The sequence below is a fragment of the Neltuma alba genome, unplaced genomic scaffold (genome assembly GCF_004799145.2).
Source record: "Neltuma alba isolate B1F8T4 unplaced genomic scaffold, ASM479914v2 tig00011902_pilon, whole genome shotgun sequence".
Lineage (NCBI taxonomy): Eukaryota > Viridiplantae > Streptophyta > Magnoliopsida > Fabales > Fabaceae > Neltuma > Neltuma alba.
In genome coordinates this window covers 488,581-503,158 of record NW_021636500.1, presented here as the reverse complement: position 1 = coordinate 503,158, position 14,578 = coordinate 488,581, and the positions used below count along the sequence as shown (strand labels likewise).

Here is a 14,578-nt window from a genome sequence, read left to right as displayed (position 1 = left end):
CATATAATTCATAAATTTTGTATAGGTATTGAGTGCATTTTATTAATTATTAATAATTTTTATTTAGTAAGTAACAAGATTACTCTTTCAACTTATTCATAACTTTTATATGAGTATTAACTGGTTGGTCAAAATATATATATATATATATATATAAGTATTGACTGTATTTCATTAGATATTAATAACTTTCGTTTAACAAGTAACAAGTTGTTCTAAACAAAAGTTACTAAATGGAAGAGTAACCTAGGGGTGTGTTTGGATGAAACCAAACCGTGGTTTGGAAAAGTGATTCTGGAAAATAGATTCTGGGGAGAATAGATTCTGTGAAAAATAGATTTTGTAAAAAAGTGATTCTGAGAAGTGAGAGTGTTTGGATAGTTGTTATCAGAAGCACTTTTTATATATACAAATTACTAAAAAAAGACATAAGTTAATATGATAATTACAGAAAAAATAGATTTTATGATATATTTTAATTTGAAGGAATAAAATTGTTAATAATATATTTTTTACCAACATAATTAATAATACATAAGATAATATAATTAATAAATAATTAATATGTATATATATTTATAAAATATAAGATTAAATATGTTTATAAAAAAATATGTTTATAAAAAAAATAATAAGATACATATCATATAGGCTCTTACACTCTCCCTTTTTTCTCCAAAAACAAAAAATTTCTGCTTTTTCCAAAACCATGGTTTTGGAGTCAAAACCATGGTTTTGACCCAAAATCACGGTTTGCCCAAAATCACGGTTTGCCCAAAACCAATGGGTGTTTGGGTGACTTATCACCCAAACCATGGTTTGGGGTGTCACCCAAACGGGGCCTAAATAAAAATTGTTAACAACTAACGAAACGCAGTTAACACCCATGCAAAAATTGTAAATAAAATGAAAGAGTGCCGTTTTGCTAAATAAAAATTATTAATAGTTAATAAAATATAGTTAATATCTATGTAAAAGCTGCCAATAACATATACTCAAAGTTAAGTAGTTCAAATATGAATAGAATTTCAAAAGAGCTTAAAATAAAAATACAATGATGACACTACTGATATATAGAGAAAAATCATGTAGTAAAGATGAAATCTCAAGATTAATACAAATTATATTCTTTCAAGTTTACTCTCATTTTGATTTTGGTTTTTCAAATTATAAACTATAGGTTTTGATTTGTCAAGTTTTTTTTATTTAAAATATTAGTTCTTATACTCCAACAAAACCTTAGATCATTATACCTCTTAAAAAACCAAAATTTATTATTTGAAATTTAAGGAACGAAAATCAAAATAAAGATATACTTGAGAGATCAAAAATTATATTAGCTTAATCTCAATCTCAAATCTTGAACTAAGATATAAAGATATCTATGTAAATAGGAATATATATGAAATATTTCTGAACATAACTGGACAAATTATTATGACCTAACATGCAAGGATGTGGACCTTAAGTTCAAAACTGCTTGCGAGTAGTACTAATAAACCACAAGTAAACTATTGTGAGAATCCCCACCAAAGACTATAATGAGATTAAAAAGTGAAAATTCTTCACAAAGAATATTCCAACTAATTAACTGAGAAATAAGAACATCAGAAATTTCATCATGCGGGATTGAACCCGCATGTTGGACCTCATAATCAAAAAAGGCTTTTCCACATATTATTCCCTCCCTTTGCATGTACGAACCGGAAGCTCGCGCACCGACTCGCTCAGCTCTCGCAGACGTTACCGCAGCGAGCGACAATGGCGACCTTCACCTAAACGGAAACGGAAGCGGCACCGCTGCCGCAGAAGGCGGCAGTGGAAACAGAAACTACTGCATTACTGATTTCGTTGACCAAGGGAGCGTGGAGAGCTCTAGGTACTTCTATGCTCGCCGGACGGTGTGTGAAATGCTTCGAATCGTGGTTATGATGTGCCCGGCTCGGAACTCACCCGCTCTCATGATGATTTCCGTCGTGTTTTCGGTCAACAACCGAACGTCGATAGCCTCCGTGTCTGCGTGTCTCTCCGCTCTAATCCATCGAGCAAGGTCTGTACTCAAATGAATAACATCTTAACATTTCTTTGTTTCGATCACTGAAGAAAAGGATGTGGCCTTATTTTTTCCTTATGAAGAAACGCATGCATCTTTCCTTTTTCTGAACTTCGAAAAGCAAAAAATAAAAAAAATTAAAAAAAAATCAACTACTCTGCTTCGAAATGACGTTTTGTTATCGTTTTCTCAACTTCAAATCACACTTCATTGTCTTTCTTTTTTTGGCTGCAGCCATGCCAGTTACACATTGAAGACGATGAAAAGCCTGAAAAGAAATCTTCCTTTAAGAAACTAACGGGAATCGTATATAATGGTTTATATTGTTAAAAGTGATGATCGAGGACCTGATGACCAGGAAAATTTTTATTTACATATGTTAAATGAAAGGAATTTGCAAATTAATCAAAGTAATAGCATATTTCTGTTTCATTTTGTGTGTGTATATTTTTACTAGCCGAAAAAGGTCTTTTCAATCGCTTGTCCGTTTTTGCTCTGTATGTATTTTCTGAAGCAGGGGAACGCATGATCTCGTCTTCATGGAAGTGGTGGAAGGCATAACATTGGATTTATTCATAGATTATAATAAATCGTTGCCAATCTGTCTTGGGATTTGAGTCATATTACTAAAATCGCATAAAAAAGGGACCTTGGTGTCTTTTTGTGCCTATTAAATTCTGCCAATTACTGTGTCATCCCTCTTGAACCAGCAATGAACACGATGGACTTGTTAATCTTTTAACCCTTCTGGTTGGTTGTCTTTTTATGTTATGCAATTGATTTTCTTGATTAAGTAGAGTAGGGAATCATGGGTGTTTATTCGTTTTCTCCGCTGCCATCCCGCTGGAAGTTTACATTTATAAAATTGATTCTTTTTGTCATCCTGAGTTTTTAACACATTGATTATAGCAAAACCTTTCGCAACTTCGAAGAAACCTAAAATTTCGCCATATTTAAACGATTTGCCTACAATTTACAGAGTATTTTTTTGAGGTTTATATTCTTCAACTTCAAATATATTTCTTTCTTTTGTATTTAGTGATGGAAAAATATTTATAGCAGGATATAGAATCAGCTCCGACATTCCTGTGAAAGATGGGATTTAAGTAAATTTGTGCTGGAAATTCAAACTGTTTTGGAAAAATATGAAATGCATAGATTAAGACTGAAAATGTACAGTGCGGATCCAGGGGAGCATGCAGGGTGGCCTGTCTCCCATGTTACAGATTTATTTGTAATTTTTGTTCTTTTTTCCTGGAAAAAAAATGATAAAACTAATTTTGCCACCCTCATCCAATAGGAAAAAATGAGCTATCCTCTGTATCCATTGCTGAAAATACAGCAAGAACGGTAATTCGGTCGCTTAACATATCGAAAGAGAGAAATGTCCCTTACAGGTTATGCCATACTGTTGGGCGCCTTGAGTCCTTTGAAACCTATCATTGTGTAGTTTAATATTTCCATTGCATATGATGTCTTATGCAACCATGAGAATCTGATTTAGGAGAAATCAAAACAAAATAGGTACTGCTAAGTTCTGGGTTTCAAAATACAATCATCATCTTACGGAATGATCCTTTGCTTGTCACCTTGCAATTTGCATATCCGCAATTTAAAGAATGCATCCTAAAAGAATAGAAATTAATAGATAGAAGTACTATGTAATTTTAAGTGTGAAATCCATGGATTTCTTGATCAGATTACCTCGTGCACATTAAAATCAGTTATGAATCAAAAACCAAACACCTATATGAATGCCAAAATCACTTGTGAATTCAAAATTATGCATCCCAGCTGGCCTATCTTGGTCCCAATCATTTTAGAACTAGATGAACCCGTCTCAAGTAGGACTTGGACGAGATAGTCCTAAGGTCGGGACAAGAAAGAGACCAAGTGAGAAAGAGGTCAGGTGGGACAGGACTGTAGATGACCTTTGTTTTGGTTTAGTATGAAGCATTGAAAAGGAGGGATAAGGACTGTAATTGTAATTGAAAAAAATTATTTTAAAAAAAATTTAGTATGAACAAGTACTTGTCCCATGGGATTGGATGAACTCATAGAGGTGAGATTAGGGAATACCACCTCCCCTCATGATATTTTTTAATCCCACATATATGGGTTTATCCAATTCTATGTAGTAAGCAATTACTTATGTTAAAAACTCTTTTAGTTGATTTTTTCAATCTCAATCTCAATTTTTACCCCTAATTTTCAATACTCCCTCCGTTCCTTATTATAAGAGACATTTGATGCTTATGGCATGTTCCCATATATAAGAGACACTTAAAAGTTGTCTCTATTTTTTTGTATTGATTTCCTATTTTACCCCTATTTATTTTGTCTCCAACTCATACTCTCTCTTCCTCCTACTTCTCTTCTTTTTAATAATTTAATTGTTCTCTCTCATACTCTCTCTCCTTATTAATGGGGGCATTGTTGGAAAAAACATTATACTCTTTACATATTAATTGTCCTCAACTAATTTTAACTGTTTTTTTAATCAACGTTATGTGGTTATTTGTCTCTTATAATAAGGAACGGAGGAAGTATTACATAACAAACAGGACTTGTGGTGTCCTATCCCTGTCCCATAACTTGCCTCTTGTATTTATTTATTTGCGTTTTTTTTTTCCAACATATTTATTTATTTTTTTCATGTTGGTGTTCTTCACTCCTTAAATTCCGTCCCTCATCACTCATCAGGTACATTTAATTTAAGCATTTGCCATCTATAACTTGAAGAGACTTTTTCAGCCTTGATGTTCCCGAACAAGATTTCTGCGGCTCTGGTCTGAATGATCGGCGTATAATCTGATTCATCCCACAAATATAGATACCGAAAAGTATACCTATTAGACAAGTCGATATGGCTAACACGGAAAATAAAAGAAATTTTTACAACCACATGTATAACATTATGTGGTTTCTTGACCGCAAAACATGAAAAATAAGCAAATAAGAATATAGTTTTAAGAATCCGAAATTTTAAGAGCTTGCAGCGCATAAAATAATCCTAAATGCTATCTTAGCAGTGACAATTAGAGTAAGAAGGAATATGAATAAATTTTTATCATGAAAAGCCTGTATATCAAACCATATAGCTAACAGCCAATGCATATGAGACCTTCCACTAAGTTATTAATTATCCCAAATTTTGTAAACTTTCCTGCTAAAGAAAATCTCCTCTTTATCAGTATCACCAATATCAATTGTGCTCGCTTGTACAAAAATTTCACCAACAAGTACACTGAGTAAAGCCCTGCAGGATGATGTCAATTGGGATCTAGTTTTTGCGTAAATATGCCCTATTTGTTGAGCAAATCACAATTATTATGATCATCCCAACCCAACTTCATTATTTTTCTTTGTGAAGAAATATCAGGATGGGGTGTCTTGCACCCGTCCTGTGGACACCCCTATCCAAAACGATAGCTATCCCATAAATTGTCAAACATCTCTATTCTTTACACGTTAAAATTAAGGGTGAAGGAGTAACTCTACCTATTAATACTTAAAAGGAACACCATAATAAAATGCATTCAAAAATGGCCCAAAAATGTCACTGTGCCGACCGTTAGAAAGAACATTTTGATTAGAAATACTGAAGTAAACGGAGATATGGCAGAATAATATCTTTTCCCGGAACTCCTCCTTCGTTCAAACCAAATCTCTCTTTTTTCTTCAGCGTTTTCTCGATTTGTGCGTGTCATCCTTGCGCAGGGGCCATGCTAATACTCTGTGGATTGTTCCAATTTTATCGATGTCCCTGAAGGGACTTCTAATTTCTTCAGCTTTTTCATGTCTCCTTCAACCTCAGCTAAGCTCAAAACCCACAGCTTCTTAAGCCTACACAATGATTTTGCGTCAATTGTCCCACTCAGATTCAAATTTTCTAACCTGATTTCTGCAGTGTTGGTACCTTCAGAATCGCATTTAACACCCTTCAACTACATCATCATGCACGGATGTGGTGAGAAAGCCCTACAGCAAACCATTACTATCTTAATACCAGTTATAAGTTCACTGAAAAGTGAAAAAGCAAGCACCAAGTGATATAACATCACTGAATATACGAAGGAACACGCAAGACGGCACACACCTGAAAACAAGTAGCATCAACGGTAGCAACGAGAGAAACGGACAGGCAAGTGTAAAAACCAGATGGGAAAGGTCGACCTTGGGAAGCAACGAAAGCCAGCAGGAATTAGAAGAAATGCAGACATAAAGAAAGGTCCAGATTTGGGAATCACCTCCTTCATGGCCACCGTAGTCATTCCCGAAAAGAAGAAAGGCGACACTAACACTACCCATTCCAAAAACCTCTTTACAGAAATTCCTAACGATTCCACTTCAACCGATTTCTTGTTTTCTTCATCCGGCTGGAACTCAACCTCTTGCCCTGTTCCTACACAATCAATGTCTGATGGCGGACGTAATGAATCCTCCAAGTCCATTTCCGTACCACTGGTCGTGCACTCACGGTGGGAATCCGTTTCGAAGTTTCGCTCTCGCATCCATGGCCTCGCCTCCATCCTGCCTCCTTTTTCCGTTGATTCTCTCATGACCCTCGCTGATTCCGACTGCCCTGCCCTTTCTCTCCTCTCCTCCCTCGATGCCTACTCCGCTATCGCTTCCAGATGAAAGCCATGAACAGGCTCATATGTCTTCCAAGTCGGGGGGCACCGAGGCTTGAGAATAAAATTCAGTTAATTTTGAATCATTAGAGTATAAATAAAATTCAAATGGAATGTTTGTTTAAAATCAAAACCAACAATTTGCTTAGTCGTGGCAACCTCAACGACCCTAAGTTCTACATTTTACAATTGCAAAAAATTAATTTTGAGAATGCGCAAAAGTTCTCTATAATATGGATTTTGTTTTTTGGGTGGTGAAATATCATGAGAAAAATGACAATAAAATACTACGTGAAAATAAAAAAGACAAAACAGGCATCCAAATAACCCTATCCCTTTTTCTTCTTCCTCTTAATTACCGTCGGCTTTTTCACCAATGAAAAAAACTAGGGTTTTTTTAAAAAAATTAATAATAACAAAATATTATTTTATTTTATCTTTTAGAATAACAATTTTTTTATTTTTTTAAAAATATAATGTTACAAAGTGCATGCATTCCAGTCATTAAAAATCCAAAACACTGCATGGAAAATAACAATAAGAAAAAAGAGGACGTACCCAAGCGACGCACGAGTCGAAGCCCGCGCGACCGCCTGACTTCTTCACGCAACCAAAGCCAACGATGATAACTCTTATTCGATATTTTGTGCAAATTAGGAAGAGCTCGTCCGTGACGAGCTGTCTGAGGTGGCAACTCTGATGGATCCACATAATAAAACATTGAATATAGCCGCCGACTTTCTTTTTCAAAATACTTCATAATCTGGACAATTTCATCCACACAGATGGTTGAGGTTGCATAGATTTTGGAGAAAACTATGATGGCCATCATGGTTTCCTTGATGCGTCTGGAAAGGAACAGTTGGGTTTCTCCGTTTGAGTTGAGCAAGTCATGAATGAAGAGACGACTCATGCCTCCGCTGAGAAATGCGCAGGGATCACCCCTGAATACGGCTCTTGCTCCTTGCATGCAGGCGATAGAAGAAGTTCCTGCTCCTTGCGCCAGCCAATCAAACGCTCCACTCACAAGCTCAGCACTCATGGGTTCTGCTTTTGCAAGAAACCAAATGAAATAAATTGAAAGCAAGTTAAATTTGATTTGAACAATATAAAACTACAAAACACAAAATATAACACATTATTTTATAAAGTGCTAAATCTAAAATTGTTTGAAAAGAAAATCCTACAAAACAAAACTGAAAATTATTAAATCCTAAATCAAGAATTTTTACATAAATACTACCTCCAGTCCTTAATATAAGACCCTGTTTGATTTTTATATCAGGCATAAATATAAGACTCCAATCCATTTTATATCTCATATTTACTCAATTTTTTTTCAAGATAATCCTTTTAATAATTATAGTTTTAGCGAACACACTTAATTAGTAAGGATATTTTAGGAAAGACAACACTTATTTATTACAACTAACTAACTTAGCTTATTTTCTTTAAATTAATCAACTAACTCTTATAATTAGGACCGGAGGTAGTAAATTGTTATTTGCAAATCAATCACAGGGAACATATCAAAATGTAAAAATTTTAATTTGAGATTTAATAATTTCCAGATTATTTCTTATGGGATTTTTCTTTGTTCAAATTTAATGAACAGACCAGAGGAAAAGTGAGGAGGAACTAGAGAGAATTCGACCATCAATTAATTAATTATAATCACTTAATGTTGGCGGCCGGGAGAAGTTGACCGACGCATACACACACACACACGCACACACTACTATACGATTGAGGATTTACATCCTCAAGCGAAGTCAAGATCCTCAGGTTCAGACACTCGAAAGCTTGGTGCACTCTCCAGGGCACGTTTGGCAAGAAAGTCTGCTATATATTATAAAAAATTGACGCAAAGTTGAATTTTTATGGTTTTCCTAACACGGACGAATTTAGGATGGGATACGTAAGGAGCAAGAATTTGGAAAAAGAAAATGCATGGGGGGCTGTAAAGTGCTCAAAATATTTTTACAAGTTAAAAAAAAAAAAAAACTACTTCGAGAAAATCAAGAAATTGTTGGTCACAGATTCGTCAATGTTTTAACATAACCGACAACTAGTTCAAAATCTAGACCAACTTGTTGATAGTATCAAAATAGTAGCTGTTCTAGTGGCAAACATTAATGCATTATATAAACCTCTTGTTTTGCTTCAAATAATTCATGAAAAATTACATATAAGTCCCAAATAAAAGATATATTCATAAGTGAGTTCGGTGAATTCGTTGAATACTCTTTTCAAGTCTGCGGAGACTTCATATGCCCGGCGCCTTTAGCTAAAGTTGGCCAGAGTACACCAGTCATGGAAAATAACTTAAGCATTTATATTGAAAAGAATATATTACCTCCGATCCTTAATATAAGATATAGTTAATTAATTTGAAGAGATTAAGAAAATCACTAAATTACTTTGAGATTTTTATGTTTATTGTTCTTTTCCAAAATAATGTAACTTACTTATAAATTGATATATAATTTAATGATATACATAAATATTTTAGAGAGATAATGTAATATATGTTATAATTAGGTAATTTAATAATTTCCTTAATCTCTCTCTCTATTAGTCAACTAGGTCTTCTATTAAGGACTAGAGGTAGTATTGCACTAACACAAAATGCAAGAAAAATGGGGCATACCTTGATAAGGCGTGATTTTTTGGATTGACTCTGCAAATTTTGTTGAATTTGAATCCTCATTGATTTCATCTTCGAGCTCTTCCCAATCTTGAGGTGGTGGTTGTTTCTTTTGCCACGAGTTGCAATCAAGGTGTGTTCTAGGGTCCTTGAATCGAATATTTTCCGAGTCATTTTGTTGCCTGTATACATGAACTGCTATAGAAATTTCTTTTTCCACTTTTATCTTTCGTGCTTTGCTCTTGATTGAAACCCTCACATGATTCCATCTATTTGCAAGACGGGGTCTAACCTTCTCAATTATGATTTCCATATCACATATGTATATATGATTGGCCAGTATAACTGATTTTGAAAGCCATCCAGAAGAAATATCTAACTTGGTATCATTGATGTGCATTGAGAATACACATTTGTAAGGACCAACTTGGTCATTTTCAACAAGAAACCAAAGAGCAAATTTTGGGACCTTATCACGAATCCAAAAAGACACGGAGCTTCCTCGACTATAATAGTCAAGCCATTGAGGGATTCTTTTTCCCGGCAAGATAAAGTTTCTTTTCCCATTTCCAAAGTAGAATGCCTGCAAATTACATATAATACCATAAAATGATAAATAAACTGTAAGTACCTAAGGAAGATGATTAAGAAAAGATTAGGGAGGGGGCAGAGACCTGATCCAATACTCTTTTTTTGGATGACTTAGACAAAGAAGTGCAACCTATGGCGCTGAATGTTTCCAATTTTGGTGGCATCCTCACAATTTTTTGCAATGGCACACAATGATCCAGCAAAAGATACCTTAAATTCTCACATTCTTCTATGCATGCTGGAAGAGTTGTGAAACTATTAAACCTTAGATCTAAATGTACAACATCAGGAATACAGAAGACACATAGAGCAAGAGAGTCATTTGTTAAGTTGCAATTTGAGAAACGGAAATGTTTTCTTGAAGACATGGCTGAGTTGCCTTCTTTTTCGTTGGTCGAAATGGTTATGCAGTCTAAGCTTGCTTCTTTTTCACCTTCGCATTTCCTGAAATGCTTCATCCCTTCACAAAAATTTGTTGATAGTTCCAATAGTTTTGGCAACATACAAATACTAGCTGGTAATTGCTTAAGATTAGGGCATGCCTCCATGTTTAAGGTTTCAAGCTCAACAAGGTTGCAAATTGAAGATGGCAGTTTTGCAATGGCCGTACTCTCCAAATCAAGTGTCTTCAACTTCTCCATCTTTTCTAATATTTCAGGAAAACATTGAAGAGTTGAACATCCAAATAGACTAAGATGTTCAAGGGATGATAGCTTAAAAGTAGGTGGCAAAGTCCTCAAGTTTTTGCATCGCATGGCACTCAATACTCTAAGTTTATCCAAGAATCCAAGGGAATCATGGATTTCAATTAAGTTTGTACAACCATCAAGCCACAATTCTGTTAAATTAGGAACTCCCGACAGGTTTGGTAATTGGCTCAAGGATTTACAGTTGCTAAAATTCATGCAACCTAAACTCTCCAATTTCTGCAAAATTGAAAATGGGAAAAGAAGTTAGATAAAGAAAATGAAAAAAGGGCTTAGTTTTACAAGTACGTATATAAGCATACCTTATTAAAAGGTTGGAGCACCACACAACTATTGGACAAATCAAGATGGATGAGTTTTTTTGGATGAAAATTAGATGGCAAAAACTTAAAAGGGTACCCCTTCCATTCTAACACGCAGAGACTATTTGGGAGATATTTGATGCCTTCAGAAAAGCTTGCATTCTTTATGACAAGCACTTTAAGCTTCTTCGTCTTCATAAATGCCTTGCCATTCCATTGGATTTCTTTATCTTTGGGTAAGTCAAGAATTATGACTTCAATTTCATCAGTGCCCTTTAAAATGAAAAGCACACAATAAATGCCAAAGTTTAGGTAATTCAAAAGTCATATAAATGTAAGAATTAAACAGAGTCATTTTTGTTGTGCTCGCACCGTGTTATTTTGGAAGACATCAAGAATGTCTTCATAACACCATAACCTGTTGCGTTTCCCGGGCTCTTTTCGTGATTGTTGCCGAACAATTTCTTTACCCATATCTTCAATCAAGTCATGCATTATCACACGATCTTCTTTAATCTTTATTAGAGATTTATCTGTCAACACATTAATGGCATGTGTTGGTTCAACACCCCGAAAACTCATCATCATATTTATGATGCCTCCCAACTTCTCACCATTAAAAAAACAGGCCAAGTCAAGAAAAATTTCCTTATGTTCTTCTCTGCTTAAAGCATTATAGCTTAATTTAAGGACTTCAAAAACATCTCTATCAAGTATAGCTTCATAATCATTTAATGCAGAACTCCATACATCAACTTCTTTATCACATAAATTAGAGCCAATCACTTCCAAGGCTAATGGAAGGCCACATGAATATTTTACAGCACGATTCAGAACATCCTTGTAATGATCTAAATCCCTTGTAAGCTCTTTAAAGCCATGCCATTTGATTAACTGAAGAGATTCATCAGCACTTAATCCCTTGACAACATAAATTCTTTGAATTCCGCGACTTGCTAACAATTGTTTATCCCTTGTTGTGATAATGATTCTACTTCCTAGGCCAAACCATTCACAGCTTCCAGCTAATGCTCGTAATTGCTCCGCTTTGTCAACATCATCAAGAATTAAAAGAATCTTCTTGTTTTGGAGCCTATTCTTTATTATTGAAATTCCTTCATAGAAATCACCCAATTTGAGTTCCTTCTCCCTCACCAATTTATGAAGTAATGTCTCTTGAAGATGTGACAAGCCATGCTTGTAAGAAATTTCTCTAACATTAGCAAGAAAACACAAACCATCAAAATTATCAGCAACTGAGTTATACACAGCTCTTGCAATTGTTGATTTACCTATCCCACCAATGCCACAAATTCCAACCATCAGTGGGTTTTTGTTAGATCCAAGATCTAGAAGTGAAATTACTTCTTTCCCTCGAAACTCCAGGCCAACTGGATAATCTGCAACTTCTAAAAGAGTGCGATTAATCTTGGCAGAGACTTCACGAGTAATCGTTTTAATATGCTCTTGTTCTTTTGTAATCCTGCTCATAAAAGTTTATCCCTTATTCAAACCAAAGATATGTATATTGATGGGCCAATTATAGAACGAAACGGAATGAGAATGCGGATAAAATAAACAATTTTCAAGATGAGAAATATCGTCTATGCCTCTAAATCATAAATTTACAATTATAAACAAGAATTTTAAAAATATAACAGATATTCCATATTGTCTAGAAATTAAAATGTTTTCACCTTCCTCTCGTAGTTGTGAAACACAAGCTCATTTCTAATATAAATAATTTAAAATATGCTTATTCTGTAAGGAGCATAATTTTACCTTGGGTCACAATTATAAGAAAATATATTATATTCGTATAATATATAATGAGTATAAGATAAAAAGAAAGTGAATGTATTTTACTTACAAGAAAAAGTCTAAAAAATTGGATGGAAAATAACAATAAGAAAAAGAGGGGATACCCAAGTTGAAAATGCCAGCCTGACAAGTCAGCTGCCTGAGACAAAGCCCACCTCCACTTCCGCAACGTCTCATCCTTTATTCCCGGTCTGCTCTGCAGATCAGCCAAAGCATGTCCGTAGCTCCCTGTCTGATGTCGCACATATGAGGGATCCACATGATAAAACACTGGACACACCAAACGACTTTCTTCTTTGAAACACTCAATGATCTGGACAAGTTCATCCAGACAGAAGGTTGAAGTTGCATAGTTTTGGGAGAAAATTATGATGGCTATCCTGGATTCCTTGATGGCTTCAAAAAGAGACGGTCGGATTTCTTTCCCTGCATCGAGGGATTCATCATCAATGAAGGTACGGATGCCGCTTTGTCGAAGAGACTCGTAGAGATGACTGACGAAATTCAAGCGAGTATCTTTCCCCCGAAAGCTAAGAAACACATCATAGCTCCATCTGCGGGTGACGGAAGAAGATCCTGCTCCTTGCGCCATGATACAGTAATCTCACAGATCTGAGAACTTGCAGGTTTATATTAATGTAAGTTGCCAACAGCAGGCTTCCCCGAAGGATCGTCACATTTCCTTTTCATTTGGTGGCGCTCTGAAAATAATATAAAGACGAGTGCTCAATGGTCAAAAGCAAAACCAAAAAGGGGAAAGGTAAATTCATCTCATCAGATAAAATCGACTATGAATTTCAACGGACCAACGGAACTCGGCCCTCATTGGCAAACCTCTTTTCCAGCAACGGGGAATGGGAGTCGAATTGAAATCAGGGAGAACACCATGAAGGGAAGGAGAGGGAACTTGCTGAGATGCAAACACAAAAAAGAAAATAAAAATAAGCTGAATCACATCAGAGCTTCCTTGATACAACTGGTTGAGCTAAGTAGTGAAATTATTTGATTTGGTCGACGACAACTCTTTATGCTTTCGGTGCTGATCAGTCAAGCGCGGTCCAAACGGCAGTTCCTTTAGGAAACAAAGCAGAAAAGAACAAATATCTGTACAATTATTTCGTTGGCCCACCCCGCCGGCGGCGGGGGAGGGGGGAAGAATCAGTACAATTATTTCAAATTTTCTTTTTATTAATTAATTGGTAGCTTCATTTTGTTACTAGCGGGTCAAAAAGGTCACAGGTGGATTACAGGCTGCTAATAATTCATTTGTACGATGAATTTTTTTAAAAATAATTATCACTAAATTATCATTTACTCTTATAAAATTTGTCATTGCAACTTATTTTACTGTGATTAACACTTAGGAATCATGATTTTTACTTGGGATTTCGTTGCAATCCTCCCTGACTCATTTGCTTATTTTCTTGTAGGACTTGCTTCCTAACATCTTTTTACTCCCTCCCTCTCATTATATTTGTATTTCACCATAAAAAATTTAGATGGGGATGAACACTGCATGGACATAAATAGTTGCATATTACCTCCAATCTTAAATATAAAAATTAAAATTAGTATAGAAATTTTTTTTAGTCTTAAATATAATATTTTAATTTAGTTTGTCTTCTAAATTTATAATTTTTTCCTCCAAATTCTCCTTACACATATTAAGGATTATTCATTAAGAGGTATTTTTCAATGCAAATAATTATGTGGGTATTTTAAAAAAATCAATACACATTTTTTTATAAATTATTAACTTGACTAATTTTTTTAATATATACATAGCAGTAGTACTTTGTGTGGAAATTAATTATCTAAGCATG

At 34.8% G+C, this 14,578-nt stretch overlaps 1 protein-coding gene and 1 pseudogene across 1 annotated transcript; both read right to left on the bottom strand.

The window, feature by feature from the left end:
- Positions 1-5,717: 5,717 nt before the first annotated feature.
- On the bottom strand, positions 5,718-5,829 carry LOC114719315 (uncharacterized; annotated as a pseudogene).
- An 880-nt stretch (positions 5,830-6,709) lies between these two features.
- Positions 6,710-13,347, bottom strand: LOC114719291 (putative disease resistance protein At4g11170). Its single transcript, XM_028904770.1, has 7 exons — positions 12,860-13,347; positions 11,307-12,417; positions 10,935-11,207; positions 10,009-10,851; positions 9,338-9,917; positions 7,246-7,734; positions 6,710-6,741 (listed from the first exon to the last, which is right to left on the bottom strand). The coding sequence occupies exons 1-7, from the start codon at positions 13,345-13,347 to the stop codon at positions 6,710-6,712; spliced, it is 3,816 nt and encodes a 1,271-aa protein (XP_028760603.1).
- Positions 13,348-14,578: the final 1,231 nt, after the last annotated feature.